The sequence below is a fragment of the Echinops telfairi genome, unplaced genomic scaffold (genome assembly GCF_000313985.2).
Source record: "Echinops telfairi isolate 266 unplaced genomic scaffold, ASM31398v2 ScPeMD7_7400;HRSCAF=8409, whole genome shotgun sequence".
Classification (NCBI taxonomy): domain Eukaryota; kingdom Metazoa; phylum Chordata; class Mammalia; order Afrosoricida; family Tenrecidae; genus Echinops; species Echinops telfairi.
In genome coordinates, this window is record NW_022111300.1 from 6980411 (window position 1) to 6993486 (window position 13076).

General features: G+C 42.8%; 1 protein-coding gene and 1 pseudogene across 5 annotated transcripts in view; both read left to right on the plus strand.

The window, feature by feature from the left end:
• The window catches only part of GREB1L (GREB1 like retinoic acid receptor coactivator), a 343344-nt gene that overhangs the window by 209967 nt on the left and 120301 nt on the right, over nucleotides 1–13076 (plus strand). For all 5 annotated transcript variants that reach the window (XM_045296084.1, XM_045296083.1, XM_045296086.1 and 2 more), the window contains 4 exons: nucleotides 1276–1392; nucleotides 6470–6589; nucleotides 7884–8021; nucleotides 9856–10041. In XM_045296084.1, the coding sequence (XP_045152019.1) occupies nucleotides 1276–1392; nucleotides 6470–6589; nucleotides 7884–8021; nucleotides 9856–10041 (561 nt within the window). The remainder of the gene's footprint in view (nucleotides 1–1275; nucleotides 1393–6469; nucleotides 6590–7883; nucleotides 8022–9855; nucleotides 10042–13076) is intronic.
• On the plus strand, nucleotides 9346–9414 carry LOC115871673 (annotated as a pseudogene).

Consider the following 13076-nt stretch of genomic DNA (forward strand, 5'->3'; position numbering starts at 1 on the left):
TAAGAGAAGAATAAGCAGTTCAGCATTGTAATTTACTCGGCCTGCTAGTGTTCTGACTCTGGTACGGATGCTTGCTGTTTCTCCCTTCTGTTTTGAGTACAGACCTGAACAAGTTGAATCCACGTTTTTATAGTATTTTGAAGATTAATGAACTAATCTATTTTGCCAGTAATCATCTTGGCCTCTAAAACCATCAGATGCAAGGCTATTGAATAGCCCTCTGTGGGCTCTTATCCATAGAGGACAAGGGTTAGGCTGACAACCCTTGAGCCTGCAGTCAGCCAATCATAATTTCCCATAAAGAGAAGCCCAGCCATCATGCACCTCCTTATGGAAAAATACAGCTCTACTTAGGAAATATTCTCCCCCCCACCACTAAAAAAATTGAATCTGAATCTGCTCACTTCTATACCTAACTACCAGTTTATAGGAAATACAGGGGACAAAGGATTTTTAAGTGACACCATAGGAATCCTATAAGAAAAATACAGAAAATGGGAAATTTTGCCTTATCTTCAACAAATCAAGAAAGAACAAAAAGAAGGGAGAAATCCTGTCTTAAGAGAGGTTTGGCAAGACAGCTCAACCAAATTCTATGTGTTTGTCTTTTTTGAGTATGGATTTGAACAAGCCAACTGGAAAAAGTTATTTCTGAGATAATTAGAGGAAATTTGAGTACTGAGGGGACAAGTGATATTAAGAATTCCTTATTATTAATTTCAAGTATATTCATTATACAGTTAAGGTTTTTCAAATACTCCTTTCCTTTCAGAAATACATACTGACATATATATGGATGCAATAGGGCAAACGGATTGGCTTCAGAATTATCCAGAGAATATATGGGAAGGAAGGAAAATAGCAGTATAAATGAAATAAGTAGGCTATATGTTGACAAATGCTGAAGGTGGGTGATGAGTGCCCAGGAGTTTTATTCCACTGTTCCCTCTAATTTTGTGCATTTGAAATTTTCCATGATACAATTTTTAAGAAGTGGAAAAGAATTTTTCCCTTCCTTAAACCCTCAAGTTTTAAATACGTCACTGAAAATGACATTTTAGTTCTAAAAGATCTCTTGAGGTCTTAGAGAATAACTTCTAGGTGGCATTTAATTCTCACTGAAGATATGACTTTAATGATTGTATATGATTTTATCCAATTGCCCGAGTCCTGTCAGTGATGTTTTTTGAATCCTGAGTTCATCATGTGGTAACAGCATCACGGAATAGTGCCCTAACCAGCCCCTCTGAATGGCCTCTCTGCTGTGAACCACAGATGCTGCTAACGGAAGCAGTAGTCATGCGGGGAAGAGCAGTGCGTCCAGCTCCACCCCAGCCCGTCCAGTGACGTACTCTCTGTCACCAAGACCAGGCTATGTATCAGGAGACCCAGGTAAGAAAAAAACCCTCATCTTAGAATCTTGAAGTAATGCACTTTATTATGGTAGAAATCTTACAGGTTTAGGGACAATGATTATCTGATAGCAAATGTCCACTGCTTTTTTCTCTGCTTGTTTAGCAGTGTTGAAATTTATGATTACAACAAAACAGTGGTTTGAACAGTAATGATTAAGCCTCTCAGTGATGCTTCATGGATGAACCTACCTGGAAAATATTGTTGAAATAAATGTATAACATAGTCTTGAAAACCCATGGAATTTGCTTAAAAGTACAGGGTTCAACATTCTGCTCTGTTCTGTGGCTTCTGGCAAATCTGGGCTGCTTTTCTCCATCTACAACATGAATATAACAATCATAGTTGTATAACAACCTCACAGGATTGTTGACAGAATCAAAATGAAATAATCTGGGTACAACCATAAGTTGTAAAAGAGTTATTAGGTACTATTATTAGTGTGACTCTTTTTTTTAATACTTTCATTGGGGGCTCTTACATCTCTTATAACAATCCATGCATTCCTCCAATGTGTCAAGCACATTTGCACATATGCCGCCATCATCACTTTCAAAGCATTCTCGTCCCACTTAAAGCCCCTGATATCAGCTCCCCATTTCTTCCCCCCCTCCCCCCCACCCTCCCTCACGAACCCTTGATAAGTTATGTATTGTTTTTTCCATATCTCACATCATCCTCCGTCACCACTCACCCACTTTTCCATTATTCATCCCCCTGGGAGGGGGTTATAGTTTGTGATCGGTTCCTCCTTCCTCCCCCGACCCTCCCCTAATCCTCCTGGTATCTCTACTGTCCTTATTGGCCCTGAGGGCTTTATCTATCCTGGCTTCCCTGTGTCTCAGGCTCTTATCTGTAGCAGTGTGCATGCTCTGGTCTAACCCAATTTGTAAGGTAGAATTGAAGTTATGATAGTGGGGTGAAGGAAGCGTTAAAGAACTAGAGGAAAGTTGTGTGCTTCATCGATGCTACACCGCACCCTGACTGGCTCATCTCTTCCCTGTGATCCCTCTGTGAGAGGATGTCCAATTGTGTACAGATGGGTCTCCACTCTATCCCCCCAGTCCCCCCATTCACCTTGGGTATGGTTTTATTCTAGGTCTTAGATGCCTGATATTTGATCTCATCGACACCTCATGATCACACAGGCTGGTGTGCTTCTTCCATGTAGGCTTTGTTGCTTCTTAGCTAGATGGCCGCTTGTTTATCTTACAGCCTTTAAGACCCCAGACCTGTATCTTTTGATAGTCGAGCACTATCAGCTTTCTTCAACAATCTTGCCCATGCACCCATTTTGTCTTCGTGTGTAGGGAAGGTGAGCATCACAGAATGCCGGATTGCTAGAACAAGGTGTTCTTGTGTTAAGGGAGTATTAAGGCCCATTGTCCATCTGCAACCTTAATTCTTAACATATAGATATGAATGAGTACATAGTTTTATTCCCCTCTCACGTATATATTTACATGTGTACATGCCTATATTTAGGCTTCTGTAAATGTCCTTTACTTCCTGCTTCTTTCCTCTATTTCCTTTTCACTTCCCTCTTGTCCCACCATCATGCTCAGCCTTCATTCGGATTTAATAATTCCTTGCTGCTACATTGCCCTTGATTAAGCCCCACTAGGCATCCTTTACCTTTCTCTCCATTGATTTTAGTTCACTTGTTGTTCCCCTGTCCCTGGGTTATTCTCCCTATCCCACCTCCCTCTCTCCCTCATCCTCCTGGAACCACTGCTCCCGTTCTTTTCATCTCCGAATTATTTATCCTGCCTATCTTATCTAGATAGACGTGCACATCATTAATAAGTGCAAAAACCAGGCAAAGCCAAATAAAACAACAAAGGAAGGCAAAACCAACAACAGCGAAAAACAAAACCAAAATAATAATAACAAAAGGAAAGCCACTGACAATGAAAAAGCCTATAAACAGTTCAAGGTCTGTTTGTTGGCCTTTACGAGTGTTTTCCAGTCGAGTCTGATGGGGTGCCACACTCTGTCTCCAAAGTCTATTTTTGGTATTCCCCAGGGGTTTCATCAGTCTGTCCCCCTGCTGCTCTGCTGCATGCCCTCAGTGCCTCATCCCAGCGTGATGGGGCCAGACTGTGCACTATTCCTACACTGTGTCTCCAGTGCTGTCCCCCGCAGCATCATGGTTCAGTGAGGGACAGCGTGTCCCATGATTTTGCCAGCCCTACAGTCCTTCCCGTGCGTTATCTGCTCTGAGCAGGAACATCATCCTTGCGGCTTGGTGGGCCACGATATCCTCTCCTCCCTCTCCATCCCTTTAGTGTGACCTTTTTTCCACTTTATTTTCCCTCTAGAAGAATGACTTAGACTTTCTGAACACAGTAAGCCCCCAGGTTAGAATGTTGGACAATGTTCGTTTGCCCTTCAATGCTATTTAACTACGCCTTTGCTAAGAAACTGAACCAACCCCTACTCACAACAAATTCTTCATCACACTCACCTTCACTTGTTCCACCTGCAGCTCTTAAATCATTGATGGCTTGGAGCCTTTTTTTGTTGCACTAAACCAAACCCACTGCCATCTAGTGGATTCCAACTCACAGCCACCCTATAAAGCATAGTAAGACTGTCATTTTAGGTTTCCAGGTCTCTGACTCTTCATGGGAGCAAACAGCATCATCTGTCTCTCTCGAAGTGTCTGGTGGATTTGAACTGTTGAACTTGCAGTTAGCAGCCCAATATGTAACCAGGACTTCATTTTGCTCTAAAGTAAGACTAAATAAGAACCATATGCACCTGTTCCAACTTACCTAAAAATTCAGCTTACTGGCTCAGAGGGCCCAATGTATAGTGAGGACCATATAGCCTGCCCCACAGCGAGATGCGACATCCTGCACTGACCCATGGCCCTACACGGGACAGCACGTATGGGATGTGTGACTGAGCTGACCCCACCACACTGAGGCAAAACAATGGGAATGTGCAATGGAGCAGCGGGGGAAGCAGAGCAAGGAGGTCCCGAGGGAGTACAAAGGATGGACTTTGGGGCCAGGACGTGGCACCCCATCATACTCTTCCGGAAAACACTCCTAAAGGTCAACAAACACACCTTGAACTACTAACAGGCTTTTTTTTCCTCTCTCTTTTTTTTCTGCCTATTTGGTTTGTTATTTTTTTCTCTTCTTTCAAACTTTGCATGTCAGTGGCTTTTTTGTTTGTTAGCTTGTCGGTGCTGCTGCCGTCATCACCAGGTTCTTATGTGCCACTTTGGTGCTGTCAAAGCCATCCCCAATTTTATGAACATATTAATATGTCTGCAGGTCCACCTAGATAAGAGAGGCTGGACAAACAATGTGAGGAGAAAACAAAGGGACCAACAGTCCCGGAGGGACATGGGAGTGTGGGAGATAGGGGAAGGGAGGAGGTGTTGGCCAACCCAGGGACAATGGAACAATGAGTGGTTCAAAACCCATGGCAGGGAGGGGATGGGAGGACTGGTAGGGAGTGACAAAGGGCAAAGTAACTTGAGAGGAATTACTGAAACCAGAATGAAGGCTGAACATGGTAGTGGGACAGGAGGAAAGCGTAAGGAAATAGAGAGGCAAAGGACATACATAGAAGCCTAAATACAGACATGTACATATGTAAATATAGTTACGATTATGGGGGAAATGGAGCTATGTACATATATTTATAGGTTTAGTAGTAGGGTGGCAGGTGGACATTGGGCCTCCTCGTGCGCATTCCCTTAATACAAGAGCACCTTGCTCAGCTAAACGGTTATTCCATAATACTCACCTTCCTGACATGATCGCTGAAGACAGACTTGTGCATAAGCAAATGTGGTGAAGAAAGCTGATAGGGCTCGGCTATCAAAAGATATAGCGTCTGGGGTCTTAAAGGCTTGAAGGCAAACAAGCGGCCATCTAGCTCAGAAGCAACAAAGCCCACAGAGAAGAAGCACACGAGCCTGTGCGAACACGAAGTGTTCAAGGGTTCAGGTAGCAGACACCAAAGAACAAAAACCATCACAGTGTGATCACCTTCCCTACATAAACGCTGAAGACGAATGTGTGCATAAGTAAGTGTGGTGAAGAAGGCTGATGGTGCCTGGCTATCGAGACATACAGCGTCTGGGGACTTAAAGGCTTGAAAGTAAACAAGCGGCCATCTAGCCCAGAAGCAACAAAGCCCACATGGAAGCAGCACACCAACATGTGTGATCATGAAGGGCCAATGGAGCCAGGTTTCAAGCACCAAAGGCAGGGGGTGAGGGGGTGGGGGGAAATCATATCATTGTGAATGAGGGTAGCGCATGATGGGGACCCAATGCCCATCTGCACACTACTGGACATCCCTTGCAGAGGGGTAGTGGGGAGTCACTCAGGATTCAGGGTAGCAATAATGAAACTCACAACCCTCCTCTAGTTCTTAAATGCTTCCTCCTCCCAACTATCATGATCCCAATTCTACCTTGCAAACCTGGTTAGACCAGAGGATTCACAGCGGTACAGATGGGAACTGGAAACACAGGGAATCTAGGCCAGATGAACCCCCTCAGGACCAGTGGTGAGAGTGGCGATACCGGGAGGGAAGGGGGGGGTTAGAAAAGGGGAATCGATTAAGGGTTCATGAGGGAGTGGGGAACGGGGAGGGAGGGGGAGGGGGAAAAGGAAATTGAGGAGTTGACTCCAAGAACCCAAGCGGAAGGTGAATTTTGAGAATGATGAGGGCAACAAATGTATAAGTGTGCTTTACACAATTGATGTATGTATGAATAGTGATAAGAGTTGTATGAGCCCCAATAAAATGATTTTTTAAAAATTCAGCTTAAAGATGCACCTGAGAGTAGATCTCATTCACAACTCAGGGACTGCCTGTGTAATCAAATAGAAGGTTGTACACACTGGCTGCATCCGTGAGCCCGGGCATGGGGACCATGGTGAGGATGGCACAGGACGGTGCAGTGTCCATTCTGTTGTGCAGAGCGTCGCCTTGGCTTGGAGCCGACTCAGTGGCACCTGCCAGCAACATGCGAAGTTTGCGTTCTTTCTTCCACAATGCTGAGCGCATCATTCTTTGTCTTCAGCTCCCATGTTCATTTCTGGGCCACCAAAGAAACGACACCGGGGATGGTATCCTGGGTCACCTGTCCCCCAGCCTGGCTTAGTTGTACCTGTTCCTGCAGTTCGACCTCTTGCAAGAACAGGTAGGATTATAACAGATAACTGGTTGGATTTTTTTTTCTTAATTAGTAGAGATAATTTCTACTCTTGTTCTTTCCCTGGACCCTTGAAGATAAATTTTCTTAACATTATGTTTAATCTTATGTGAAACTCTTAGTAGTAGGTAATATTTTGTTCCGCTCACACCTTCCTTCCCCAAAACCACGTGTGATTTTAATTAATTTAGCATAGTTTTCTCCTATGATATGAATAAATCATTCTTTACATACATGATGGTACCAACCCACTATCATAGGGCACTAATAGACTTGTTTTCTGGCAGTGGTGTTAGGTTTTCCCTTCTGATCTGGCTCCTTATGTGACTGAGACATATTGTTTCTGGCCAGGGTGGTTGAGCCTGTGACTAGACACCTGAAAAAAACAAGGTTCTCCTTAATAATTTCCAAACTGTCACCATAGGGCACCTATGGTGAAAGGGTAAAACCCTTGTAAACCTTGTAAGAAATTGTAAATATGCCAATTTTAAGGCATCAATTTGGTTCTTCAAAAACTAAGTTTGTTTAAACAAATAGTTTAGAAGACTACCCACAGATCTTAGGGACATAAAGAATAGTGGCAGAATGTTACGTTGGTTGCTTTAGGTCAGGGGTCCTCAAACTTTTTAAACAGGACCAGTTCACTGTCCCTCAGACCCATTGGAGGGCCAGACTATATTTGAAAAAAAATACAAAACTATGAACAAATTCCTATGCACACTAGACGAGTCGGCTGCTAAGCAGGACAAGGCAGCGGTGGCAGAAACACCTGGCGGGCTGGATAAATGGCCTTGGAGGGCCACATGTGGCCCACGGGCCGTAGTTTGAGGATGCCTGCTTTAGGTAGTACTGACGAGGGTGATGAGTTTATCCTTCATCACCATTTCGTACCTCTCAAATTTTCTGCAGTGAACACATACATATATATACCTTTGAAAATCTAGGAGGAAAGGATAAAAAAATTTTAAAACTCCAAAAGATTATATGTGGAAAACACAACTGGAAAGATCCAGAGAATTACTTAAAATACAAAATCACAGTTATGGTGAGATCCTGGTTATGGTTTTTCTTTGTTGTTTTTTCTTCCTCCTGGTTTTTCTTACTTCTAATGTTATACAGTAAACATAAATTCCTGTAGTGGGGGGAAATGTAAAGTGTGTGTACCCTACAAAACTTCTGAAACTAAAATATAGTAAAAAGCAATTAAAACTGCGTTGCGTTCCATTGGGCTTCATTTCGCTTTCTCTTATGGGCCTTCTTGTCGAACTACTTTTTTTTCCAGAGCCCCTTTTATCTGCCCCAGGTCCACAGACCCCATTAACTGGAATTTTACAGCCTCGGCCCATTCCTGCAGGGGAAACTGTAATCGTTCCTGAAAATCTGCTGAGTAACTCAGGAGTTAGACCAGTAATTCTGATAGGTAAGGCAAAGAAATTCCAACTTGCCTATGTCAGTTCATTGTTTGTGTCATGTATGTATTCATGATTATGTTTGTTTATCCTTTTTTGATGCCTGTGACTTTTATTGGTCATTGATTTAATTTTGTATTAAACATGTGACTAGAAGTTGAGCATAAAGAAAATCCATTTGTCCTCAAGGAGTGCTACGTTCAGTAGGGGAGTCTGCCAAGTAAATATCAATTAACGTGCGTGGGGATAGGTGAGGTCTTAGAGATTTGTACCCAGGAACTATGAGAGCGCAGAGGAGAGAGGGCTTGCCTCTGCCCATCAGAGGGGCCAAACAACAGAGAAAAGCAACAAGCTAAGTCACCTATCAGGCAGCACACAGGCAAACCTGAGACCCGAGTTGCAAATCTGAGCCAAGCAGAGCATCTACGAATCTGTCTTTAAGGAGTCCTTCGGCTGTGTTTTCCACAAAGGTGTGGAAATTTAGTGGTACCAAGATTCAAAGACTAAGTTACCACCTTGTAGACCCTCCTTAAGAGTGCCCTCAGCCTTGGGATTAACCTAAACCATGAGACTGCCTGCTTTAACCTCAGGGCAAAACAGATAGGGTGTTTGAACACCAGCAGGTCTTAGGGTGTGTCTGAAGTGAGATGTTATCTGCTTCTTGCAGCTGGCCTAATGATAAGACTAGTTATGCTTCAAGCCCTGTCCTTTATCTGGCTGCCTTATCTACTAATCCTGGATCTGTCCCTCTTAAAGAATCCCATTTGTTTAAATCCTATACGGTTTAGGGAGTTCTAATAAAGCATTCACACACTGTAACTAAGCCTGGGAGAGAAATGTAGATCAAGGGAATCCCTTGGCTTCTGTTTCTTAAGAATCCTCACAAAGAGCTGGCAGTGCGATTGAGATATATATTTACCATATTTTTATCCTTTATCTGCCCCAAGATTGTTTGGGGCTGTTTACTCACTTATAGGGGGAATGTACAGAAATATCTGAAATAGGCAGGAGTAGTAGGAACTGTCCAGCACCTTGAAATGGTATTGTTGGTTATCAGTGAATGTAGTTTACATTTTCATTTTAAGAAAACATCAGGAAGACAGAGACTTCGTCTACAGAGACATTTCTTACGTGAAGAAAAACCGAATCTCAGGAAATTGGGGGCTGGGGGGATGCGGGTGGGCATTTTATAATTACAGTTTTACAAAAGATACAGAGCTGCTTTGTAAACTCTCATCAATTCCCTAAGGCAGAGATATAATATCTATTATAATATACAGCATGGCCTTCTGGGAGAAACAGAATGTAATTTGAGTCTTTTGCTTCCTGTTTGTCTAGTTTATTACAGCTCTTTTAGAATTTGTCTAGCAGGTTTTCTGTGTTTTTTTTCTGGAAACAACCCCCACCACCACCAAAAGAAAAAGAATAAGAATTTGGAGAAGCTAAGTGAATGCCCCTGGCTTGATAGATGTAAGTGATTTGCTTGGTAGCCCTCTGAGAGGACAAGGGAGTTTTGTAAGCCTCCCCCGCCCCCTTCAATTTTTTTAATAAATCATTTTTGGGGGGGCTCTTACAGCTCTTATAGCAATCCATATATCAATTGTATCAAGCACATTTGTACATATGTTGCCGTCATCATGTCCAAAACATTTTTTTCTACTTGAGCCTTTGGTATCAGCTCCTCTTCTTTCCCCTCCCACCCTCGTGTACCCTTGATAATTTATAAATTATTTTAATTTTCTCGTTTTGTAAGCCTCTTTGTGTACTGGCTGAGAAACCCTGCGGGTTGGACATGAAACTGGAGCTCGTTCGAGGCCCTTATCCACCTCTTCTTCTCTTGGGCAGGCTATGGCACTTTACCCTATTTCTATGGAAATGTTGGTGACATTGTTGTGAGTCCTCTGCTGGTGAACTGCTACAAGATTCCACAGGTGGAAAATAAAGATTTGGAACAATTAGGATTGACTGGCAGCCAACTCCTGAGCGTGGAAAACATGATCCTCCTGACTATCCAGTATCTTGTGCGCCTGGGTAAGCTGGGCTTGACAAACATCTGACTGTGATTATTGCCAGTCTTTCTGAGCACATGCTTTCCCCCCTTTCCCTCCCTGTTTTCTCATATTCATCTGCCTGCCCTCTGTCTCTTCCTTCTTTATCTCCCACCATTCATTTTCTTCAGCGCCATATCTCTATGACTTCTCCTTTTCCTTTCTTACACTTCTCCATTTCAATCACCTGCCTATCTTACCTTTTCATTTCTCTCAGACCCTGTCTTTCTTACTACTCTGGTTGCTTTTTCCAACCCTACAAGAGATTAATTGCTCCACCTAGTGTCCAGTCTTGAAATGTTCCTAAGCTCCCTAAAGCAATCAATTCAGGCAGAACCTTAAAAGGCTGTGCGAGCCATGCGCACCTTCTCGTGGGGTGGTGCTGGCCAAGTCACTCCTCTGAAAACACAGCTACATTTGGGATGCAAACAGAACATTTCCTTAGCAGTGAACTCCCAGTTTTCCGCTTGGTCTTTTGAGTTTACTTCTCTGCTGTCCCTACATCCAATTTTTTTTCATCTTGCTTTTCCAACTAATTCCCCTTTTCTGTTGTAATGTCATCATGTTTTCCTCCCAGGAAAGTTCTCTGAGTAAGGGGGTATGTAGGTCATGAACCCTGCACTTCCTCTATTTGAGATCTCATCCTGAGCCCCACAGTGGGTGTATGCAGGTGCCCTGAGAGCACTCTTATTGGTGTGGCAGCATTTACATGGCAATGTCTTTTATTTTGCAAACTGCAGTAGGATTTGCAGCCCAATTACCAACTCCCTCCAGGAATTCAGCTCTTTGGTTTACTTAGCACAATGTTTAAGATAGAAGGACACATATCAAAACTTTATAGGCACTCTCATGACTTTGTTTGATATAAAATGCTTTCATATTAAACCATTAGAAAAAGAAAGAAAAACAGACCTGGCCGAGTTCACCAGGCCAGATCCTGTTTTGGAGTATCAGTGAACAACCTCAGGCAGCCTGCATAGTGCCATGAGAACCAAAAGGCCTGCTCAGGTGGGCCTTGGAAACTTTAAAGGCTTCAGATTTCCCATGAGCCACTTGTACGAAGCATCTGGGATGTACTGACCATCCTTAGTAGTAGGTAATGAAATAATAAAAATAACCTGAGTCTACATCTCATATGATGCCACATACGATTTTAATTGCTATGTAATGAAATTAGACTGTGGACAGTGTTCTAAGATAAAAATCCACCGCTAGATGTATTCAGAATTGGCATTTTTCTAAACAACCCAAGCCACTCAGTACAGAAAAAAATTTTTTCTTCAATCTTCACAACACCTTTAAAAGCCTACGTTAATGAAATGAACCAAGTGGTCAGAACAAAATGCTTTCCCTTAAATTATTAGACGCGTTCATCTTTACACAGAAATCCCTAGCTAGTTCTTCAGGGTCCTTCTGCAGGACAAAACTTCTGAGTTTTAGTCCCAATCAAGCAATAAATGTCATGTGCAATTACAATAGCTATTTTTTTTATCGGGACTTCTGCACATCCCAACAACTAACTCTTCTGTTACCTTCTTCAAAACAATAACAGTTCTTTTTAAAAATTGTATTTTTAATTGCAGAGATTTTGAAGAAGGTAAAGGAAATATTTTCACATACATTATAGATTAGGGACATTAAAAAAAAATAAATCCAAATTTCTGAGAGGACATATCTAACGCTTCAGTGGAATGGGTCTCTGTGTGGTATAAACAGTGCACACACTTGGCTGCTAACTGACAGTTCTATTCCACCCAGAGGCCCTTTGGAAGAAAGGCCTAATAGTTTGCAGACAGCCCTGGGTTACAAATGAGATCCCTTCCTACTTGTGTCTTTAAGTCAGATCTGTAGATATGTCTGTTCTTATTTAGCCTTGGTGTAAGAAAAGGTTAGAATCCTTTTCAGTTATTTAAAAACTGCATTTGCAGCAAGTGAAAGTGATTGCGATGAATTTGTTGTGAGTAGGGGTTGGTTCATTTGTTTCAAAATTAGGGCAAATTTACATAATGTTAAAGGGCAAGTAGGAACTGTCCAGGAGTTGGACATTTGTAGCTCAAAGACTGCCTGTAATAGTCTAGGTACTTTAGAGAAACAAATCCACAGCAACTCATTTATAAGAGAGTTTTATGTAAAGAAAGTGTGCATCACGAAAACATCCCAACCCAATGCTGCCCAAGCCCACAAGTCCAACATTAACCCATTACCAGACCACAAAGTTCTCCACCGCACAAAACAGAGGCAATGATGCCAACTGCAGGAGGAAAGCTGAGTCAGTGAACGAATAAGCATCTCAGCACTAGCAAGGGGTCTCCACACGGCTGCTCCAGCACCCAGGGCTGCATCGGGATAGGTCCATGCGGCTTCTCCTTGGGGATGTCTTGTAGGAAGTCAATCTTGCAAGCTGAAGCAGGGAACTGCTAAGGCAGCTGCACCCGGTGCAACCATCACAAAACAAGAGACCCGAGAACTAGAAAGGCGAGGCTCACCACCCATTTATCCCTCCGCCTTTCAATTAGCCCCACATGTGATTATCGGCCAGGCTGGCACAATTAAATAACTCACTGCCTGTATTTTTTTAATCAGCCATTTAAAACCCTTTGGAATACACACCCATATTCCCTGCAACACTCTTCACAGTAGCAAAAAAAGCTCACTTCAATGCCCATCGATGGAAAAATGAATGTTTAAAAACTAGAAAAACTGTAGTAAGTACACACACTGGAATGCTACACAGCTTTACAGAGTAACAGCGAATCTGCAATATGCCTCATAATACGAATGAACCTAAAGGGCACTGTGTCGAGTGAAATCAATCACAAAAGGACAAATATTGTATGAGACCACTATGAAAACAAGTCAAGAAAACGTTTTCACACAAAAAGAAATATTCTTTGATATTTTACCAAGAGTGGGTAGGGGAGGGTGCGTAAATCACTAACTAGACGCAGGGGTCCTCAAACTACAGCCCTCGGGCCACATGCAGCCCTCTGAGGACATTTATCCAGGCCGCCGGGTGTT